The sequence below is a fragment of the Petromyzon marinus genome, assembly GCF_048934315.1.
Source record: "Petromyzon marinus isolate PM22_M1 ecotype Great Lakes invasive population chromosome 77 unlocalized genomic scaffold, UKy_Petmar_22M1.pri1.0 chr77_unloc.1, whole genome shotgun sequence".
NCBI classification, from domain to species: Eukaryota; Metazoa; Chordata; class Hyperoartia; order Petromyzontiformes; family Petromyzontidae; genus Petromyzon; species Petromyzon marinus.
Genome location: NW_027422621.1, coordinates 113,044 through 135,561, shown reverse-complemented (window position 1 = coordinate 135,561; position 22,518 = coordinate 113,044). Strand labels below are relative to the sequence as shown.

General features: G+C 52.2%; 1 protein-coding gene across 6 annotated transcripts in view; it reads right to left on the bottom strand.

The window, feature by feature from the left end:
* Positions 1-22,518, bottom strand: part of CD2BP2 (CD2 cytoplasmic tail binding protein 2) — a 30,452-nt gene that overhangs the window by 5,725 nt on the left and 2,209 nt on the right. For 2 of the 6 annotated variants that reach the window (XM_076058571.1, XM_076058572.1), the window contains exons 2-6: positions 18,189-18,536; positions 17,012-17,168; positions 14,824-15,217; positions 3,668-4,091; positions 686-786 (exon numbers count right to left, since the gene is read on the bottom strand). In XM_076058571.1, coding sequence (XP_075914686.1) covers positions 686-786; positions 3,668-4,091; positions 14,824-15,217; positions 17,012-17,168; positions 18,189-18,528 — 1,416 coding nt within the window. In that variant the 5' untranslated portion in view covers positions 18,529-18,536. The other 4 variants (XM_076058574.1, XM_076058575.1, XM_076058573.1 and 1 more) reach the window with 4 other exon arrangements.

Sequence of the window (22,518 nt, the reverse complement as noted above, 5' to 3'; positions counted from 1 at the left end):
TGTGTATCTGTCTGTATCTCTGTGTGTGTATCTCTGTGTGTGTATCTCTGTGTGTGCATCTCTGTGTGTGCATCTCTGTGTGTGTGTATCTGTGTGTGCATCTCTGTGTGTATCTCTGTGTATATCTCTGTGTATATCTCTGTGTATATCTCTGTGTGTCCCTGTGTGTGTGTCCCTGTGTATATCTCTGTGTATCTGTCTCTGTGTGTCTCTGTGTGTATCTCTGTGTGTCTCTGTGTGCATCTCTGTGTGCGTCTCTGTGTGCGTCTCTGTGTGTGCATCTCTGTGTGTGCATCTCTGTGTGTGTATCTCTGTGTGTGTATCTCTGTGTGTGTGTCTCTGTGTGTGTGTCTCTGTGTGTATCTCTGTGTATCTCTGTGTGTGTATCTCTGTGTGTGCATCTCTGTGTGTGCATCTCTGTGTGTGTATCTGTGTATCTCTGTGTGTATATCTGTGTGTATCTCTGTGTGTATCTCTGTGTGTATCTCTGTGTATATCTCTGTGTGTATCTCTGTGTGTGTGTCCCTGTGTGTGTGTCCCTGTGTGTATCTCTGTGTATCTGTCTCTGTGTGTCTCTGTGTGTATCTCTGTCTCTGTGTGTGTCTCTGTGTGTCTCTGTGTGCGTCTCTGTGTGCGTATCTGTGTGTGTCTCTGTGTGTGTCTCTGTGTGTGCATCTCTCTCCACCTGCATCTGCACACTGCTGAAGGGTCCATAGACCTCCGCTCCATCCTCCTCCTCCCACTTATACTGCCACAACACCTCATCACCGCCCGCCTTCACCTCCTCTGCACACACAGAGAAAGACAAAGATCCCCCGTGTAGCCTTAACAGACTGTAGGGGTAAGTGCTGTTAGCGAGCACCTATGAAGGCCGGAATGGCACACGAGGGGGTGGGTGGCCAGCACCACGCCCGACCGCCTTTGTCTCCCTAGTGGCAATGTTTACACACCGCACCAGGTACTCATTTGAGGCTGAGTCGACCTAGGGGAGGCCCAGGACCGGTTCAGATAATCGTCACTGGTGTTGGCCGTGAGCGGGAATCGAACTCGGGAAGCCGGGTTCATAGCGCAGCGTAGCGCTAACCACTACACTACCGCTCCCCACACACACACACACACATAGACACACACAGACATACACACACACAGACACACACATATACACACACACATACACACACACACAGACACACACATATACACACACACATACACACACACACAGACACATATACACACACACATACACACACACACAGACACATATACACACACAGACACACACAGACACATACACACACACACAGACACACACACGCACACACACACAGACACACACAGACACACACAGACACACACACAGAGCACCACCTCCTCACCCAGCGTCACCTCCTCTACAAAGACAAATGACCCCCGTGTAGCCTCTAAACACAACTTTCAGGGCAAGTGCTGTTAGTAGTAACGAGTAGCAGCGACGCCTATGAAGGCTACCGGCACTGTGGAAATAAAACTTAGACTGTGTGTGTGTGTTAGCAGGGTGTGAGTCTCCACTGAGGTGCTGTGTAGCTGTGTGTCAGACAGGCGACCTGCTGGACATCACCAAATGATGAGCAGCTCCACCACGTGGCTGATGTCATCATAGTACAGAGACCCATAGAGATACATAGAGACCCTTAGATATCCAGAGACTCACAGAGACCCACAGAGACCCAGAGACCTACAGAGACTCATATAGACCCACAGAGACCCATAGAGACCCATAGAGATACATAGAGACCCTTAGATATCCAGAGACCTATAGAGACCCACAGAGACCCACAGAGACCCACAGAGACCCATAGAGACCCACAGAGACCCACAGAGACCCACAGAGACCCACAGAGACCCATAGAGACCCATAGAGACCCATAGAGACCCACAGAGACCCACAGAGACCCACAGAGACCCATAGAGACCCACAGAGACCCACAGAGACCCACAGAGACACAAAGAGACCCACAGAGACCCACAGAGACCCACACTAAAACTAAACTGTGTCTGTGTGTGTGTTACCAGGGTGTAAGTCTCCACTGAGGTGCTGTGTAGCTGTGTCAGACAGGCGACCTGCTGGACATCACCAAATGATGAGCAGCTCCACCACGTGGCTGATGTCACCATCATAGTACAGAGACCCATAGAGATAGAGACCCAGAGACCCTTAGAGACACATAGAGACCTACAGAGACACAAAGAGACCCACAGAGACACAAAGAGACCTACAGAGACCCACAGACACTCACAGAGACCCACAGAGACTCACAGAGACCCACAGAGACCCACACCTAAACTAGACTGTGTGTGTGTGTTCCCAGGGTGTGAGGCCCTACTGAGGTGCTGTGTAGCTGTGTCAGACAGGCGACCTGACGTGAGTGAGTAGTGTGTGAGTAGTGAGTGAGTGAGTGTGTGAGTGGGTGGGTGAGTGAGTGTGTGAGTGGGTGAGTGAGTGTGTGAGTGAGTAGTGTGTGAGTGACTGAGTGTGTGAGTGAGTAGTGTGTGAGTGAGTAGTGAGTGAGTAGTGAGTGAGTAGTGTGTGAGTAGTGTGTGAGTGGGTGGGTGAGTGAGTGTGTGAGTGGGTGAGTGAATGTGTGAGTGAGTAGTGTGTGAGTGACTGAGTGTGTGAGAGTGTGAGTGAGTGAGTGAATGTGTGAGTGACTCAGCGTGTGAGTGAGTGGGCGTGTGAGTGAGTGATTGAGTGAGTGTGTGAGCGAGTAGCGAGTGAATAGTGACTGAGTGTGTGAGTGACTGAGTGAGTGGTGACTAAGTGAGTGTGTGAGTGAGTAGTGAGTAGATGAGTGTGTGAGTGACTGAGTGAGTGAGTGTGTGAGTGAGTAGATGAGTGAGTGACTGAGTGAGTGACTGAGTGAGTGAGTGACTGAGTGAGTAACTGAGTGACTGAGTGAGTGACTGAGTGACGGAGTGAGTGGTGACTGAGTGAGTGAGTAGTGAGTAGATGAGTGAGTGACTGAGTGAGTGGTGACTGAGTGAGTGTGTGAGTGAGTAGTGAGTAGATGAGTGAGTGACTGGTGACTGAGTGAGTGACTGATTAGTGAGTGCGTGAGTAGATGAGTGTGTGAGTGAGTAGTGAGTGAATAGTGAGTAGTGTGTGAGTGAATAGTGAGTAGATGTGTGAGTAGTGAGTGAGTAGTGAGTAGTGAGTGACTGAGTGAGTGACTGAGTGAGTAGTGAGTAGATGAGTGAGTGACTGAGTGAGTGTGTGAGTGAGTAGTGAGTAGATGAGTGAGTGAGTGACTGAGTGAGTGTGTGAGTGAGTAGTGAGTAGATGAGTGACTGAGTGAGTGACTGAGTGAGTGGTGACTGAGTGTGTGAGTAGATGACTGAGTGAGTGGTGACTGAGTGAGTGACTGAGTAGTGAGTAGATGACTGAGTGAGTGACTGAGTGAGTGACTGAGTGAGTGACTGAGTGACTGAGTGAGTGACTGAGTGAGTGAGTGACTGAGTGAGTGGTGACTGAGTGAGTGAGTGACTGAGTGAGTGACTGAGTGAGTGAGTGACTGAGTGAGTGGTGACTGAGTGAGTGAGTGACTGAGTGTGTGAGTAGATGACTGAGTGAGTGAGTGACTGAGTAGCGAGTTCGCTCGCTCGACCATCCGCGCGCCCCGGCCCTCACCACCGGCCCCACCCCTCCTGTGGTCGCGACTCAAAGTCTGCTCGTCAATCTCCTCGGCAAACATGTCCAGCGCATCCTCAACGTCTTCACCACCACCACCGGCACCACCACCGGCACCACCACCACCATCACCACCACCACCACCATCACCACCACCACCGGCATCACCACCGGCAAACGTCACGGACGACTTGATGCGTTTGGCAGGTGGCGGGCCGGACGAATCATCTCCGACGTCTCTGCGTCGTTGGTTTTGTTGTTGGGTTGCGGGGGTTGCGAGGGTTGCGAGGGTTGCGTGGGTTGCGGAGGTTGCGGAGGTTGCCGGGGTTGCGAGCGCCCGAAGGCGGTGCGAGATCTTCTCGTGAGTGTCCCCGTAGATCTCGTAGTAGCCCGACTGGATGAGCTCATCCGCCAGGCTGATGAGCTGCGGGAGAGACGAAGGCCCGCTCGCTCGCCCGCTCGCTCGTACGCTCGCTCGCCCACTCACCCACTCACTCGCCCACTCAGTTACTAACTCACTCACTGACCCACTCACCCACTCACTCACCCACTCACCCACTCACCCACTCACCCACTCGATCACTCGCTCGCTCGTACACTCACTCACTCACCACTCACCCACTTGCTCGTACACTCACTCACTCACTCACCACTCACTCGCTCGCTCACTCACTCACCCACTCACTCACCCACTCACTCACTCGCTCACTCACTCAGTCACTCGCTCACTCAGTTACTAACTCACTCGCTCGATCGTACACTCACTCACTCACCACTCACCCACTCACTCACTCACCCACTCACTCGCTCACTCAGTCACTCACTCGCTCACTCAGTTCCACACTCACTCACTCACTACTCACCCACTCACTCGCCCACTCACTCACTCACTCTCTTACTCGTACACTCACTCACACTCAGCTACACACTCACACACTCACTCTCGCTCACTCACTCACTCACCCACCAAGTCACTCGCGAGCTCACTCAGTTACACACTCACTCGCTCACTCACTCACTCACTCTCTCGCTCACTCTCTCGCTCACTCACTCACTCACCACTCACCCACTCAGTCACTCGCTCACTCAGTTACTAACTCACTCGCTCGATCGTACACTCACTCACCACTCACCCACTCACTCACTCACTCACCCACTCACTCGCTCACTCACTCAATCACTCGCTCACTCAGTTACTAACTCAATCACTGACTCGCTCGCTCACTCGCTCTCTCAGTCACTCACTCGCTCACTCAGTTCCACACTCACTCACTCACCACTCGCCCACTCACTCACTCGCTCACTCTCTTACTCGTACACTCACTCACACTCAGCTACACACTCACACACTCACTCTCGCTCACTCACTCACTCACCCACCAAGTCACTCGCGAGCTCACTCAGTTACACACTCACTCGCTCACTCACTCACTCACTCTCGCTCACTCACTCACTCACCACTCACCCACTCACTCACCACTCACTCACCCACTCGCTCACTCGCTCGTACACTCACTCACTCACCACTCACCCACTCACTCACTCACTCACCCACTCACTCGCTCACTCACTCAATCACTCGCTCACTCAGTTACTAACTCAATCACTGACTCGCTCGCTCACTCGCTCTCTCAGTCACTCACTCGCTCACTCAGTTCCACACTCACTCACTCACCACTCACCCACTCACTCGCCCACTCACTCACTTGCTCACTCACTCTCTTACTCGTACACTCACTCACACTCAGCTACACACTCACACACTCACTCCCGCTCACTCACTCACCCACCAAGTCACTCGCGAGCTCACTCAGTTACACACTCACTCGCTCACTCACTCACTCTCTCGCTCACTCAATAACTCACTCTCTCGCTCACTCATACACTCATTCACTCACTCGCTCACTCATTAACTCAGTTACAAACTCACTCACTCGTACACTCAGTCACTCGCTCACACACTCATCGATTCACTCACTCACTCACTCACGTACCCACTCATCCCTTCAATCACTCGTCCACTCACTCACTCGTCCACTCGCACGAAGACTCACACGAACACACGGACAAAGAAACACGCGTACACACACGACGCACACACGCATGCACACACACACACAAACACACGCACGCACACACACACACACACAAACACACACAGGCACACACACAAACACACACAGACAAACACACACACAGACACACACACGTACACACAACAACAACCGCCATTCGCCACTAAGTGGTGGTGACGTCACCACGACGCTTGTGCCAGGCTATGTGCACCTTGAGGCTATCACGTGAAGTGTCGAACGCCCGCTGGCAGGTCACGGGGCAGACCCAGGTGCCAGGGGTCGACTGACTGAGACGACTGGCTGATGCACCACCTGTGCCCCCTACTGTGCCAACCTGCTGTGCTTTAGCCACCCGGCGCTCCGCTCGTTGTTCTGAGCGTCGCTCATCCGCCCTCCGTTTTTGTTGGAGGGCGACTACCTCCAACTGCCCAGTAGCATCCTTCACGAGCCTCCTCCACAGAGGTCGATCTTGACACCGCTGGTACCAGTCATCGGCAAGTCCACTCAGCTCCACGTCCTCCTGTACCACATCACTCCATCTCTTCTCTAGCCCGTGCCGCGCCCGCTTAGCCCCTCAATCCGGCCGAACAAAAGCTGTTTCGGCATGCGTTGGCTGGGCATGCGGGCTACATGACCCAGCCATCGCAGCCTTGCCCGCCGGAGGAGCTCACCGATGGGACCTTGCCCAGATCTTTCAAGGATTTGTGAGCTCCTCACACAATCCAGTCTGGTTAAACCCAGGATGGATCGTAGGCAGGCCAGGCTAAACGTTTCTAACCGGCGAAGATGTTCCATTAGGGGGGTCCACGTTTCGCAAGCGTAGAGAAGGGAGGGAATGACCGTGGCCGAGAAGACCTGAAGCTTAGTGCGGAGCGACAGACCAGGTAGCTTCCACACAGCGTTACGCAACCGATGAAAAGATATTGCCGCTCGACTGATTCGGAGTGAGACCTCTGCTGTTAAACTGGAGCCAGTCATAAGCACACTACCCAGGTATGGGAAACTCTCCACTCTCTCCACAACTGCCCCATCACCGATTGGGAGTTGTGGGGGTGGAGTGTCCGATGGTACAAAATACCCAGGCAGGTGCTTAGTTTTGGTGGGGCTGATGGTAAGGCCCCACCTCTTAGTGGCACGCTCCAGTCTCAGCAGCAGCGTCTCCAACTCCTCCTCTGACTGAGCAGCTATTACCAAATCATCAGCATACATAACATGGTTGACCAATAGGGAGCCATCCCTTGACCGCACCCGGGCATCGATCAGCCTCCCATTATATCTGTACCATATGGAGATTCCCCCGGTACAGCCATTGAAGGCTTCACGAACTACGTGGTCAAAATAGATGTTAAATAATGTGGGAGCCAGAGGACATCCCTGTCGCACCCCAAGGTGTACAGGGAATGGCTCTGACTCCCGGCCACGTAGTTTTACCGGGGCCCGCTCACCATCATGAAGGTCCTTAATGATCGTGAGCAGAGGGTCAAGTACTCCAAAAGTACGAAGAACGACCCAGAGCCCAGGCCTACTGATGGTATCATAGGCCTTGACCAGGTCAATAAAGCAGAGATGTAGGTCTTGTTGGAATTCTCTACACCTCTGCTGTAGCAGACGGACAGAAAATATGGCATCTGTGCAGGACCGCCCTTTTCCTGAAACTGCATTGGGGCTCCGCAAGCACCTCCTCAGTGTGCCTGGCAAGGCGATGCTGAATAATCCTTGCCAGGACCTTTCCCGGTACACTGAGGAGTGAGATGCCCCTGTAGTTGTTACAGTCTGTGCGGTCCCCCTTCTTAAAGAGGGGGACCACCAGGGCATCCTTCCAATCCTGCGGAACCCGTCCAGTGGTCCAGACTGTTGTTATGATGTCATATAGGGCAGTCTGTGCACAAGCGCCACCCTCCCTCAGCATTTCGCTTGGGAGATCATCTCTGCCCGCTGCCTTTCCTGGTCTCAGACTCTGGATCACCTTCAGTACTTCCTCAGCAGATGGCACTTCAGCCAGCCACTCACAGGGGGTGACTTCTTCCAATATTTGAGGCACCGCAGCCTCAGCAGGGTCATCCTCACTTTGTGCCACGATGTTTTCCTGGCTGAGGGATTTTCCCTCCCCCAGGACCTCACAGAAATGCTCAGCAAATCTGCAAACCTGTTCCTGGGCGTCGGAGATTGGATCACCGTTTTTTCCCCTAATGATGGTAATAGGTGTGGCGCTGCAGGTTACTTTTTTGATGGAGTTAAATAGAGATTTGTGATCACGGGCCACTGAGGCAGACTCCATCTCCTCAGCAACCCGTGACCACCACCCATCCTTGCAGCGCCTCACGGCTCTCCGAACCTCCGAGCGAAGGCTGCGGTAAGCCTCCTCATTCTCTGACGTGGGATTCTGTAGCCGATGACAGTGGGCCTGTCGCTTTTTCTCAACCATCCTGAACACCTCCTCTGTCAGCCAGGGTCTCTGGGGAGGTCTGGACCGCGTACCCAAAGCAGCCATTGCAGCTGCATGAGTCACAGTCCTAAACCTCGCCCATTTACCCTCGACATCAGGAGGAGTCGGGGACGATGCCAATCCCAGCCGCAAGCGATGATGAAATTCTCGCTTGCAACTTTCATCAGATAACTGAGACCAGGCCACTTTAGGTCAGAATGGGGTCCTGGGTGTACACCCACCACCGGAGTGGAAGAATGGCAGGCGCATCTTACAGATGACTAGTCGATGGTCAGAGGGCAGATCAGCTCCACGGTAGGTCCTGGTGTCAAGAACATGGGCTCGCATTCGCTGGTCCGTCACTATGTAGTCCAGCAGATGTTCTTGCTTGGACCCGGCATGCATCCATGATGTTGTGTGGATGCGCCGATGCCGGAACAGCGTGTTGGTAATTACAAGCCCATGGGCTGCACAAAAATCTAGCAGCCTCCTACCGTTGTTATTGAGCTGATTTGGCCCATGCCCTCCAATCACTCCAGACCAGGTGCCAGTATCATGACCAACTCGGACATTAAAGTCACCCAACATGATGACTCTATCCCGAGGGGCCACTTTAGCCAGCACCTGTGACAGGTGGTCATAGAAGGCATCTGACTCATCGGCTTTGCCTGCATCCCTCCACGGATGTTCATCTTCGGTGGGGGCATAAGTAACTACGACCACCATTCCTCGCCTCCGGTTGATGGGAAGGCGAGCCCAAAGTAGCCTGGGGCTTACAGCTTCCCACACCTCACCGCCACGCTCCCACGCCTCCTTCATTCTTTTGTTCAAAAGAAGAGCCACATCCTGTTGTTTGGCAGTCTGCTGCCCCGAGTAGAGGACTGTCCACCCCTCATGGTGGCAGGAGCCAGAGCCGGTCCACCGGACCTCCTGAATGCCGCATAGATCCAGGCGGTACCGGTCCAGCTCCCGACAGAGGAGTGGCAGCCTCTCCTCCGCAGTGAGCATTCGAACATTCCACGTGGCCACCCGTAGTGGCTTTTCGTTGGTTCTGGAGGAGCCCCGAGGGTGGATATTCAATCTCCTGGCTCCGCCAATTGGGGTTTGGCCAGGAGACGTCATAGACGCCTGGCCCCCCGGGGCCTCCGGCGCAAGCTTATTAGTTACATATTTCAGTTTAACTCGTGGTTTCGTGGTAATTAATTGAAGGTGGAGGGGTTACCAGCCCCTCGCACCCGTCCAGAGCCCCCGTTTAGCCCCTGTGGTGGACACATATGCCATGAGGGGAGGAGCCAATCAAAATTGGATCTCCCCCCACAGCACTGTCCACGACAGAGTTGCCCGTCCGGCACCGCGAGGAGGTAGGGGGTTGTTTTGTACACACGTACACACACAGACACACACACACAGACACAGACACACACAGAGACACGTACACACACACAGACACAAACACACACACAGACACACACACACACACTCAGACACACACACACACACACGTACACACACATACACACACACATACACACACACATACACACACACGTACACACACACACACGTACACACACGTACACACACACACACATACACACAGACACACACACACACACACACGGTCACACACACACACACACATACACACACGTACACACACACAGTCACACACACACACACACACGTACACTCACACACGTACACACACACACACAGACACACACACACGTACACACACACACACAGACACACACACGTACACAGACACACACACACACACAGACACACACACACGTACACACACACACATACAACACACACACGTACACACACACACACGTACACACACACACATATAACACACACACACGTACACACACACACGTACACACACGTACACACACACACGTACACACACACACATATAACACACACACACGTACACACACACACACGTACACACACACACACATGTACACACACACGTACACACACGTACACACACACACAAACACACACACAGACACACACGTACACACACAGACACAAACACACACACGTACACACACACACGTACACACACACACACACGTACACACACACACACGTACACACACACACACGTACACACGTACACACACACACGTACACACACACATGTACACACACACACACGTACACACGTACACACACACACATACACACGCACACATGTACACATACACACAGTCACACACACGTACACACACACGTACACACACACACACACATACACACACACACATGTACACACACACATACACACACACACATGTACATACACACACACACACACGTACACACACACACACACTTGTACACACACGTACACACACACACAGACACACACACACGTACACACACACACATACAACACACACACACACGTACACACACACAACACACACACACACGTACACACACACACAAACACACACACATGTACACACACACACGTACACACACACACGTACACATGTACACACACACGTACACACACACACATATAACACACACACGTACACACACACACACACATATAACACACACACACACACACACGTACACACACACAGTCACACACACACATGTACACACACACGTACACACACACAGTCACACACGCACACACACGTACACACACACACGTACACACACATACACACACATACACACACACGTACACACACATACACACACATACACACACACGTACACACACACACACGTACACACACGTACACACACACACAGTCACACACACACACACGTACACACACACACATACAACACACACACATGTACACACACACACGTACACACACACATGTACACACACATGTACACACACACACGTACACACACACACGTACACACACACAGTCACACACACACATGTACACACACACACACACGTACACACACACACGTACACACACACACAAACACACACACACACACATGTACACACACACATGTACACACACACATGTACACACACACACATACAACACACACACGTACACACACACACGTACTCACACACACGTACACACACACAGTCACACACACACACAGACACACACGTACACACATACACGTACACACACAGTCACACACACACGTACACACACACACACACGTACACACACACATGTACACACACACACGTACACACACATACACATACACACACACACACACACGTACACACACACACACACAAACACACACACACAGACACAAACACACACACGTACACACACACACGTACACACACACACGTACACACACACACGTACACACACACATGTACACACACACACACGTACACACGTACACACACACGTACACACGTACACACACACACAGTCACACACACACACGTACACACACACACACGTACACACACACACGTACACACACACACACGTACACACACACACACGTACACACACGTACACACACACACAAACACACACACAGACACACACACAGACACACACACACGTACACACACACACGTACACACACACACGTACACACACACACGTACACACACACATGCACACACACACACACGTACACACACACAGTCATACACACACACACATACACACACACACACGTACACACACACACGTACACACACACACACGTACACACACACACACGTACACACACACAGTCATACACACACACACACGTACACACACACACATACAACACACACATGTACACACACACACGTACTCACACGTACACACACATACACATACACACACACACATGTACACACACACACACACGTACACACACGTACACACATACACGTACACACACACACACGTACACACACACACGTACACACACACGTACACACACACACGTACACACACACACGTACACACGTACACACACACACACACGTACACACATACACGTACACACACACACACGTACACACACACACGTACACACACACGTACACACACACACGTACACACACACACGTACACACGTACACACACACACGTACACACACACACATACAACACACACATGTACACACACACACGTACTCACACGTACACACACATACACATACACACACACACATGTACACACACACACACACGTACACACACGTACACACATACACGTACACACACACACACACACGTACACACACACACGTACACACACACGTACTCACACACACGTACACACACACAGTCACACACACACACAGACACACACGTACACACATACACGTACACACACAGTCACACACACACGTACACACACACACACACGTACACACACACATGTACACACACACACGTACACACACATACACGTACACACACACACACGTACACACACACACACGTACACACACACACACACAAACACACACACACAGACACAAACACACACACGTACACACACACACGTACACACACACGTACACACACACACGTACACACACACATGTACACACACACACACGTACACACGTACACACACACGTACACACGTACACACACACACAGTCACACACACACACGTACACACACACACACGTACACACACACACGTACACACACACACACGTACACACACACACACGTACACACACGTACACACACACACAGACACACACACACACACGTACACACACACACGTACACACACACACGTACACACACACACGTACACACACACACGTACACACACACATGCACACACACACACACGTACACACACACAGTCATACACACACACACATACACACACACACGTACACACACACACACGTACACACACACACACGTACACACACACACACGTACACACACACAGTCATACACACACACACACGTACACACACACACATACAACACACACATGTACACACACACACGTACTCACACGTACACACACATACACATACACACACACACATGTACACACACACACACACGTACACACACGTACACACATACACGTACACACACACACACGTACACACACACACGTACACACACACGTACACACACACGTACACACACACACGTACACACGTACACACACACACACACGTACACACATACACGTACACACACACACACGTACACACACACACGTACACACACACGTACACACACACACGTACACACACACACGTACTCACACACACGTACACACACACAGTCACACACACACACAGACACACACGTACACACATACACGTACACACACAGTCACACACACACGTACACACACACACACACGTACACACACACATGTACACACACACACGTACACACACATACACGTACACACACACACACGTACACACACACACACGTACACACACACACACACAAACACACACACACAGACACAAACACACACACGTACACACACACACGTACACACACACACGTACACACACACATGTACACACACACACACGTACACACGTACACACACACGTACACACGTACACACACACACAGTCACACACACACACGTACACACACACACACGTACACACACACACGTACACACACACACACGTACACACACACACACGTACACACACGTACACACACACACAAACACACACACAGACACACACACAGACACACACACACGTACACACACACACGTACACACACACACGTACACACACACACGTACACACACACACGTACACACACACATGCACACACACACACACACGTACACACACACAGTCATACACACACACACATACACACACACACACGTACACACACACACGTACACACACACACACGTACACACACACACACGTACACACACACAGTCATACACACACACACACGTACACACACACACATACAACACACACATGTACACACACACACGTACTCACACGTACACACACATACACATACACACACACACATGTACACACACACACACACGTACACACACGTACACACATACACGTACACACACACACACGTACACACACACACGTACACACACACACGTACACACACACACGTACACACACACACACACACGTACACACATACACGTACACACACACACACGTACACACACACACGTACACACACACGTACACACACACACGTACACACACACACGTACACACGTACACACACACACACACGTACACACACACACATACAACACACACATGTACACACACACACGTACTCACACGTACACACACATACACATACACACACACACATGTACACACACACACACACGTACACACACGTACACACATACACGTACACACACACACACACACGTACACACACACACGTACACACACACACGTACACACGTACACACACACACACACACGTACACACGTACACACACACACTTGTACACACACACGTACACACACACACGTACACACACACACGTACACACACACACACACGTACACACACAGGTACACACACACACATGTACATACACACACACGTACACACACACGTACACACACGTACACACATACACACACATGTACATACACACACATGTACACACACACATACACGTACACACACACAGCCGTGTACCTTCTGCATCTTCTCGCGCTCCACCTCCCCCTCCTCCCCCTCCTCCCCCGCCTCGCCCTTCCCTCCCTTCTGCTGCTGCTCCCTTGTCCCCTTCGCTGCCACTCCACCTCTTCTTCCACCTCTTCTTCCACCTCCTCTTCCACCTCTTCCTCCGAGTCTCCTGATGGCTCTCTCGACGCTCTCGCCCGGTTGCAGGAGAGGCAGAATCCCGGTGAGGATCGCCACCTCGTCCACGCCGGAGTCTTCGCCGCCCGAGTCCTCGTTGTCGTCGTCTTCTTCGTCGGCGTCTTCGCCGGCGGTGGCGGTGGTGGTGGCGGTGGTGGCGGTGGTGGTGGTGGTGGCGTTGCCACGGCCTGGCTTGGCGACTCCCAGCGGCCTCTCCTTCACTCGCACCTGAGGCACGCGCACAGAGAGAGAGAGAGAGAGATGGTGGTGGTGAGAGATGGTGAGAGAGAGATGGTGAGAGAGATGGTGAGAGAGATGGTGGTGGTGAGATGGTGAGAGAGAGAGATGGTGAGAGATGGTGAGAGAGAGAGATGGTGAGAGAGAGATGGTGAGAGAGAGAGATGGTGAGAGATGGTGAGAGAGAGAGATGGTGAGAGAGAGATGGTGAGAGATGGTGAGAGAGATGGTGAGAGAGAGATGGTGAGAGATGGTGAGAGAGAGATGGTGAGAGAGAGATGGTGAGAGAGAGAGATGGTGAGAGATGGTGAGAGAGAGAGATGGTGAGAGAGAGATGGTGAGAGAGAGAGATGGTGAGAGAGAGAGATGGTGAGAGAGAGAGAGATGGTGAGAGATGGTGAGAGAGAGAGAGATGGTGAGAGATGGTGAGAGAGAGAGAGAGATGGTGAGAGAGAGGGAGAGATGGTGAGAGAGATGGTGAGAGAGAGAGAGAGATGGTGAGAGAGATGGTGAGAGAGAGAGAGAGATGGTGAGAGAGATGGTGAGAGAGATGGTGAGAGGGAGATGGTGAGAGAGATGGTGAGAGGGAGATGGTGAGAGAGATGGTGAGAGGGAGATGGTGAGAGAGATGGTGAGAGAGATGGTGAGAGAGAGATGGTGAGAGAGAGAGAGATGGTGAGAGATGGTGAGAGAGAGAGAGATGGTGAGAGAGAGAGAGATGGTGAGAGATGGTGAGAGAGAGAGAGAGATGGTGAGAGAGAGGGAGAGATGGTGAGAGAGATGGTGAGAGAGAGAGAGAGAGATGGTGAGAGAGATGGTGAGAGAGAGAGATGGTGAGAGAGATGGTGAGAGAGATGGTGAGAGAGATGGTGAGAGGGAGATGGTGAGAGAGATGGTGAGAGGGAGATGGTGAGAGAGATGGTGAGAGAGATGGTGAGAGAGAGATGGTGAGAGAGAGAGATGGTGAGAGATGGTGAGAGAGAGAGAGAGATGGTGAGAGATGGTGAGAGAGAGAGAGAGATGGTGAGAGAGAGGGAGAGATGGTGAGAGAGATGGTGAGAGAGAGAGAGAGATGGTGAGAGAGATGGTGAGAGAGAGAGAGAGATGGTGAGAGAGATGGTGAGAGAGATGGTGAGAGAGATGGTGAGAGGGAGATGGTGAGAGAGATGGTGAGAGGGAGATGGTGAGAGAGATGGTGAGAGAGATGGTGAGAGAGATGGTGAGAGAGAGATGGTGAGAGAGATGGTGAGAGAGATGGTGAGAGAGATGGTGAGAGAGATGGTGAGAGAGAGAGAGAGATGGTGAGAGAGATGGTGAGAGAGATGGTGAGAGAGAGAGATGGTGAGAGAGATGGTGAGAGAGAGAGAGATGGTGAGAGAGAGAGATGGTGAGAGAGAGATGGTAGAGAGATGGTGAGAGAGAGAGATGGTGAGAGAGAGAGAGAGAGATGGTGAGAGAGATGGTGAGAGAGATGGTGAGAGAGAGAGATGGTGAGAGAGATGGTGAGAGAGAGAGAGAGATGGTGAGAGAGAGCGATGGTGAGTGATGGTGAGCGAGATGGTGAGAGATGGTGAGAGAGAGATGGTAAGAGAGAGATGGTGAGAGAGATGGTGAGAGAGAGATGGTGAGAAGGAGATGTGAGAGAGAGATGGTGAGAGAGATGTAGAGAGATGGTGAGAGAGATGGTGAGATGGTGAGAGATGGTGAGCGAGATGGTGAGCGCTGGCGGTGAGGTGGGTGGAGGCTGCTTCCGGTGAGGGTGAGGTGGGTGTAGGCATGCTCACCCCAGTCGATGTTATCCAACCAGCTGTCCCTCACCACCTCGTCACGGTGGAGGAAGTAGTTCCCATGGGAGTCAAAATGTCCCTCCTCCATCTCCTCACGGAGGTTGAAGGGGGTGATGCGAACCCCGCCCTCGAAGTCCAGCGTCGCCTCCTCCTCACCTGGTGAGCACGGCAGGGTGAGCGGGTGAGTGGAGGGTGAGAGGGTGAGCGGGAGGGTGAGCAAGAGGGTGCGTGAGAGGGTGAGCGAGTGGGTGAGCGAGTGGATGAGGGAGTGGGTGAGCGAGTGGATGAGCGAGTAGATAAGCGAGTGGGTGAGTGAGCAAGTGAGTGAGCGAGTGAGTGAGTGAGCGAGCAAGTGAGTGAGTGAGAGCGAGCGAGCGAGTGAGCGAGCGAGCGAGCGAGCGAGCAAGTGAGTGAGTGAGTGAGCGAGCGAGTGGATGAGCGAGTAGATGAGTGAGTGGATGAGTGAGTGAGTGAGCGAGTGAGCGAGCGAGTGGATGAGCGAGTGGATGAGCGAGTGAGTGAGTGGATGAGTGAGCGAGTGGGTGAGTGAATGAGCGAGTGGATGAGCGAGTGAGTGAGTGGATGAGAGGGTGAGTGAGTGGATGAGTGAGCGAGCGAGCGAGTAGATGAGCGAGTAGATGAGCGAGTGGGTGAGTGAGTGAGTGAGTGAGCGAGCGAGTAGATGAGCGAGTGAGCGGGAGGGTGAGTGAGAGGGTCAGTGAGTGGATGAGTGAGCGAGTGGGTGAGTGGATGAGCGAGTGGATGAGCGAGTGAGTGAGTGGATGAGTGAGCGAGTGGGTGAGTGGATGAGCGAGTGGATGAGCGAGTGAGTGAGTGGATGAGAGGGTGAGTGAGTGGATGAGTCAGCGAGCGAGCGAGTAGATGAGCGAGTGAGTGAGTGAGCGAGCGAGTGGATGAGCGAGTAGATGAGCGAGTGGGTGAGTGAGTGAGTGAGCGAGCGAGTGGGTGAGTGGATGATTGAGTGGATGAGTGAGCGAGTGGATGAGCGAGTAGATGACCGAGTGGGTGAGCGAGCGAGCGGGTGAGCGAGCGAGCGAGTAGATGAGCGAGTGGGTGAGTGAGCGAGCGAGCGAGTGAGCGAGTAGATCAGCGAGTGGGTGAGCGAGTAGATGAGCGAGTGAGCGAGCGAGCGGATGAGCGAGCGGCACCACCCACCCTCGATATCGTCGCTCTTCAGGATGTCATACTTCCCCGTGCCAGCGCGCCTCCCATCATCGTCATCGTCCTCCTCGTCGCTGTCCAGCGAGTGCTTCGCTTTGAAGCGGCTCCCGGCTCTCCCCGCCGCCGCCGACGACGACCACGACGAGGTCGTGGAGGTCGTGGAGGTCGTGGAGGTCGTGGGGGGCACCAAGTTGGGGGGCCCCATCAAAAGGGGCCCCGGGAGGCGTTCCGAGCGGCCGTCCCCTCCGGCGCCCGCCACCACCGTGGCGGCTGTGGCGGTGATGCCGGTGGTGGTGGTGGTGGTGGCGGCGGTGGTGGCGGTCCTCTTCGGCATGGCGACGCCTTGGTGGTGGGGGAGGCGGTGGTGGGGGAGGTAGTGGGGGGGGGGGTAGAGGTTGTGGGGGGGTAGAGGTAGTGGGGGGGTAGAGGAGGTGGGGGGGTAGAGGTGGGGCGGAGTGGTGGCGGGGAGTGGTGGGACAGTGGTTAGCTCTACGCCGCGCTACTAAGAAACCCGGCAGTCCGATTCTCGCTCACGGCCACCGCCACCACCACAACCACCACAACCACCATCACCACAACAACCACAACCACCACCACCACAACCACCATCACCACAACAACCACAACCACCATCACCACAAACACCACAACCACCATCACCACAACAACCACCACAAACACCACAACCACCATCACCACAACCACCACAACCACCACAACCACCATCACCACAACAACCACAACCACCACTACAACCACCACAAACACCACAAACACCACAACCACCATCACCACAACAACCACAACCACCACAACCACCACAAACACCACAACCATCATCACCACAACAACCATCACCACAACAACCACAACCACCAACACGACAACAACCACCACAACCACCACAACAACCACAACCACCACCACCAACACTCAGTGACAGCGAAAATTCTGAACTGGTCCTGGGCCTCCTCCCCTAGGTCGACTCAGCCTCAAAATAATTACCTGGTGCGGTGCAGTGTTGAGTCTATGGTGCAGTGTTGAGTCTATGGTGCAGTGTTGAGTCTATGGAAGTGTTGAGTCTATGGTGCAGTGTTGAGTCTATGGTGCAGTGTTGAGTCTATGGTGCAGTGTTGAGTCTATGGTGCAGTGCTGAGTCTATGGTGCAGTGCTGAGTCTATGGGCAGTGCTGAGTCTATGGTGCTGTGTTGAGTCTATGGTGCGGTGGTGGTGAGTCTATGGTGCAGTGTTGAGTCTATGGTGCAGTGTTGAGTCTATGCTGCAGTGTTGAGTCTATGGTGCAGTGTTGAGTCTATGGTGCAGTGTTGAGTCTATGGTGCAGTGTTGAGTCTATGGTGCAGTGTTGAGTCTATGGTGCAGTGTTGAGTCTATGCTGCAGTGTTGAGTCTATGGTGCAGTGCTGAGTCTATGGGCAGTGCTGAGTCGATGGTGCAGTGTTGAGTCTATGGCAGTGTTGAGTCTGTGGTGCAGTGTTGAGTCTGTGGTGCAGTGTTGAGTCTATGGTGCAGTGTTGAGTCTATGGCAGTGTTGAGTCTGTGGTGCAGTGTTGAGTCTGTGGTGCAGTGCTGAGTCTATGGTGCAGTGTTGAGTCTATGCTGCAGTGTTTAGTCTATGGTGCAGTGCTGAGTCGATGGTGCAGTGTTGAGTCTATGGTGCAGTGTTGAGTTTCAGTGTTGAGTCTATGGTGCAGTGTTGAGTCTATGGTGCAGTGTTGAGTCTATTGTGCAGTGTTGAGTCTGCGGTGCAGTGTTGAGTCTATGGTGCAGTGGTGAGTCTATGGTGTAGTGTTGAGTCTATGGTGCAGTGTTGAGTCTATGGTGCAGTGTTGAGTCTATGGTGCAGTGTTGAGTCTATGGTGCAGTGTTGAGTCTATGGTGCAGTGTTGAGTCTATGGTGCAGTGTTGAATCTATGGTGCAGTGGTGAGTCTATGGTGTAGTGTTGAGTCTATGGTGCAGTGTTGAGTCTATTGTGCAGTGTTGCGTCTATGGCAGTGTTGAGTCTGTGGTGCAGTGTTGAGTCTATGGTGCAGTGTTGAGTCTATGGTGCAGTGGTGAGTCGATGGTGCAGTGTTGAGTCTATGGTGCAGTGTTGAGTCTATGGGCAGTGCTGAGTCTATGGTGCAGTGTTGAGTCTGTGGTGCAGTGTTGAGTCTGTGGTGCAGTGTTGAGTCTATGGTGCAGTGTTGAGTCTATGCTGCAGTGTTTAGTCTATGGTGCAGTGCTGAGTCGATGGTGCAGTGTTGAGTCTATGGTGCAGTGTTGAGTTTCAGTGTTGAGTCTATGGTGCAGTGTTGAGTCTATGGTGCAGTGTTGAGTCTATGGTGCAGTGTTGAGTCTGCGGTGCAGTGTTGAGTCTATGGTGCAGTGGTGAGTCTATGGTGTAGTGTTGAGTCTATGGTGCAGTGTTGAGTCTATGGTGCAGTGTTGAGTCTATGGTGCAGTGTTGAGTCTATGGTGCAGTGTTGAGTCTATGGTGCAGTGTTGAGTCTATGGTGCAGTGGTGAGTCTATGGTGCAGTGTTGAGTCTATGGTGCAGTGTTGAGTCTATGGTGCAGTGTTGAGTCTATTGTGCAGTGCTGAGTCTATGGTGCAGTGGTGAGTCTATGGTGCAGTGCTGAGTCTATGGGCAGTGTTGAGTCTATGGTGCAGTGTTGAGTCTATGGTGCTGTGTTGAGTCTATGGTGCAGTGGTGAGTCTATGGTGCAGTGTTGAGTCTATGGTGCAGTGTTGAGTCTATGGTGCAGTGTTGAGTCTATGGTGCAGTGTTGAGTCTATGGTGCAGTGTTGAGTCTATGGTGCAGTGGTGAGTCTATGGTGTAGTGTTGAGTCTATGGTGCAGTGTTGAGTCTATGGTGCAGTGTTGAGTCTATTGTGCAGTGCTGAGTCTATGGTGCAGAGGTGAGTCTATGGTGCAGTGCTGAGTCTATGGGCAGTGTTGAGTCTATGGTGCAGTGTTGAGTCTATGGTGCTGTGTTGAGTCTATGGTGCAGTGGTGAGTCTATGGTGCAGTGTTGAGTCTATGGTGCAGTGGTGAGTCTATTGTGCAGTGCTGAGTCTATGGTGCAGTGGTGAGTCTATGGTGCAGTGCTGAGTCTATGGTGCAGAGGTGAGTCTATGGTGCAGTGCTGAGTCTATGGGCAGTGTTTAGTCTATGGTGCAGTGTTGAGTCTATGGTGCTGTGTTGAGTCTATGGTGCAGTGGTGAGTCTATGGTGCAGTGTTGAGTCTATGGTGCAGTGTTGAGTCTATGGTGCAGTGGTGAGTCTATTGTGCAGTGCTGAGTCTATGGTGCAGTGGTGAGTCTATGGTGCAGTGCTGAGTCTATGGGCAGTGTTGAGTCTATGGGCAGTGCTGAGTCTATGGTACAGTGCTGAGTCTATGGTGAAATCTTAGTCTGTGTGCAATGTTAGTCTGTGTGCAATGTAAGTCTACGGGTAGTTGTTCGTCTATTGGCAAGGTTGAGTCTCTGGCCAATGAATAGAAAACACGCGCAGGGTTGAGACATCACCACCACCGTCATCACCATCACATCGGTCTCCATCAGCAGTGAATAGAGACACCACCACCATCACCACCATTACCACATTGATCTCCATCAGCAGTGAATGGAGACACCATCATCACCACCATCACCACCATCATCACCACCACATTGATCTCCATCCAGCAGTGAATAAAGACACCACCACCATCACCACATTGATCTCCATCAGCAGTGAATAGACACCACCACCACCATCATCACCACATTGATCTCCATCAGCAGTGAATAGAGACACCACCACCACCACCATCATCATCATTATCACATTGATCTCCATCAACAGTGAATAGAGACACCATCATCACCACCATCACCACCATCATCACCACCACATCGATCTCCATCCAGCAGTGAACAGAGACACCACCACCATCACCACCACCATCACCACATTGATCTCCATCGGCAGTGAATAGAGACATCACCATCATCACCACCATCACCACCACCATCACCATCACATTGATCTCCATCAACAGTGAATAGAGACACCACCAACATCACCACCATTATCATCATCACCACCATCACCACATTGATCTCCATCCAGCAGTGAATAGAGACACCATCACCATCACCACCATCATCACCACCATCACCACCATCACCATCACCACATTGATCTCCATCAGCAGTGAATAGAGACATCACCATCATCACCACCATAATCACCACCACCATCATCACCATCACATTGATCTCCATCAACAGTGAATAGAGACACCACCAACATCACCACCATTATCATCATCACCACCAC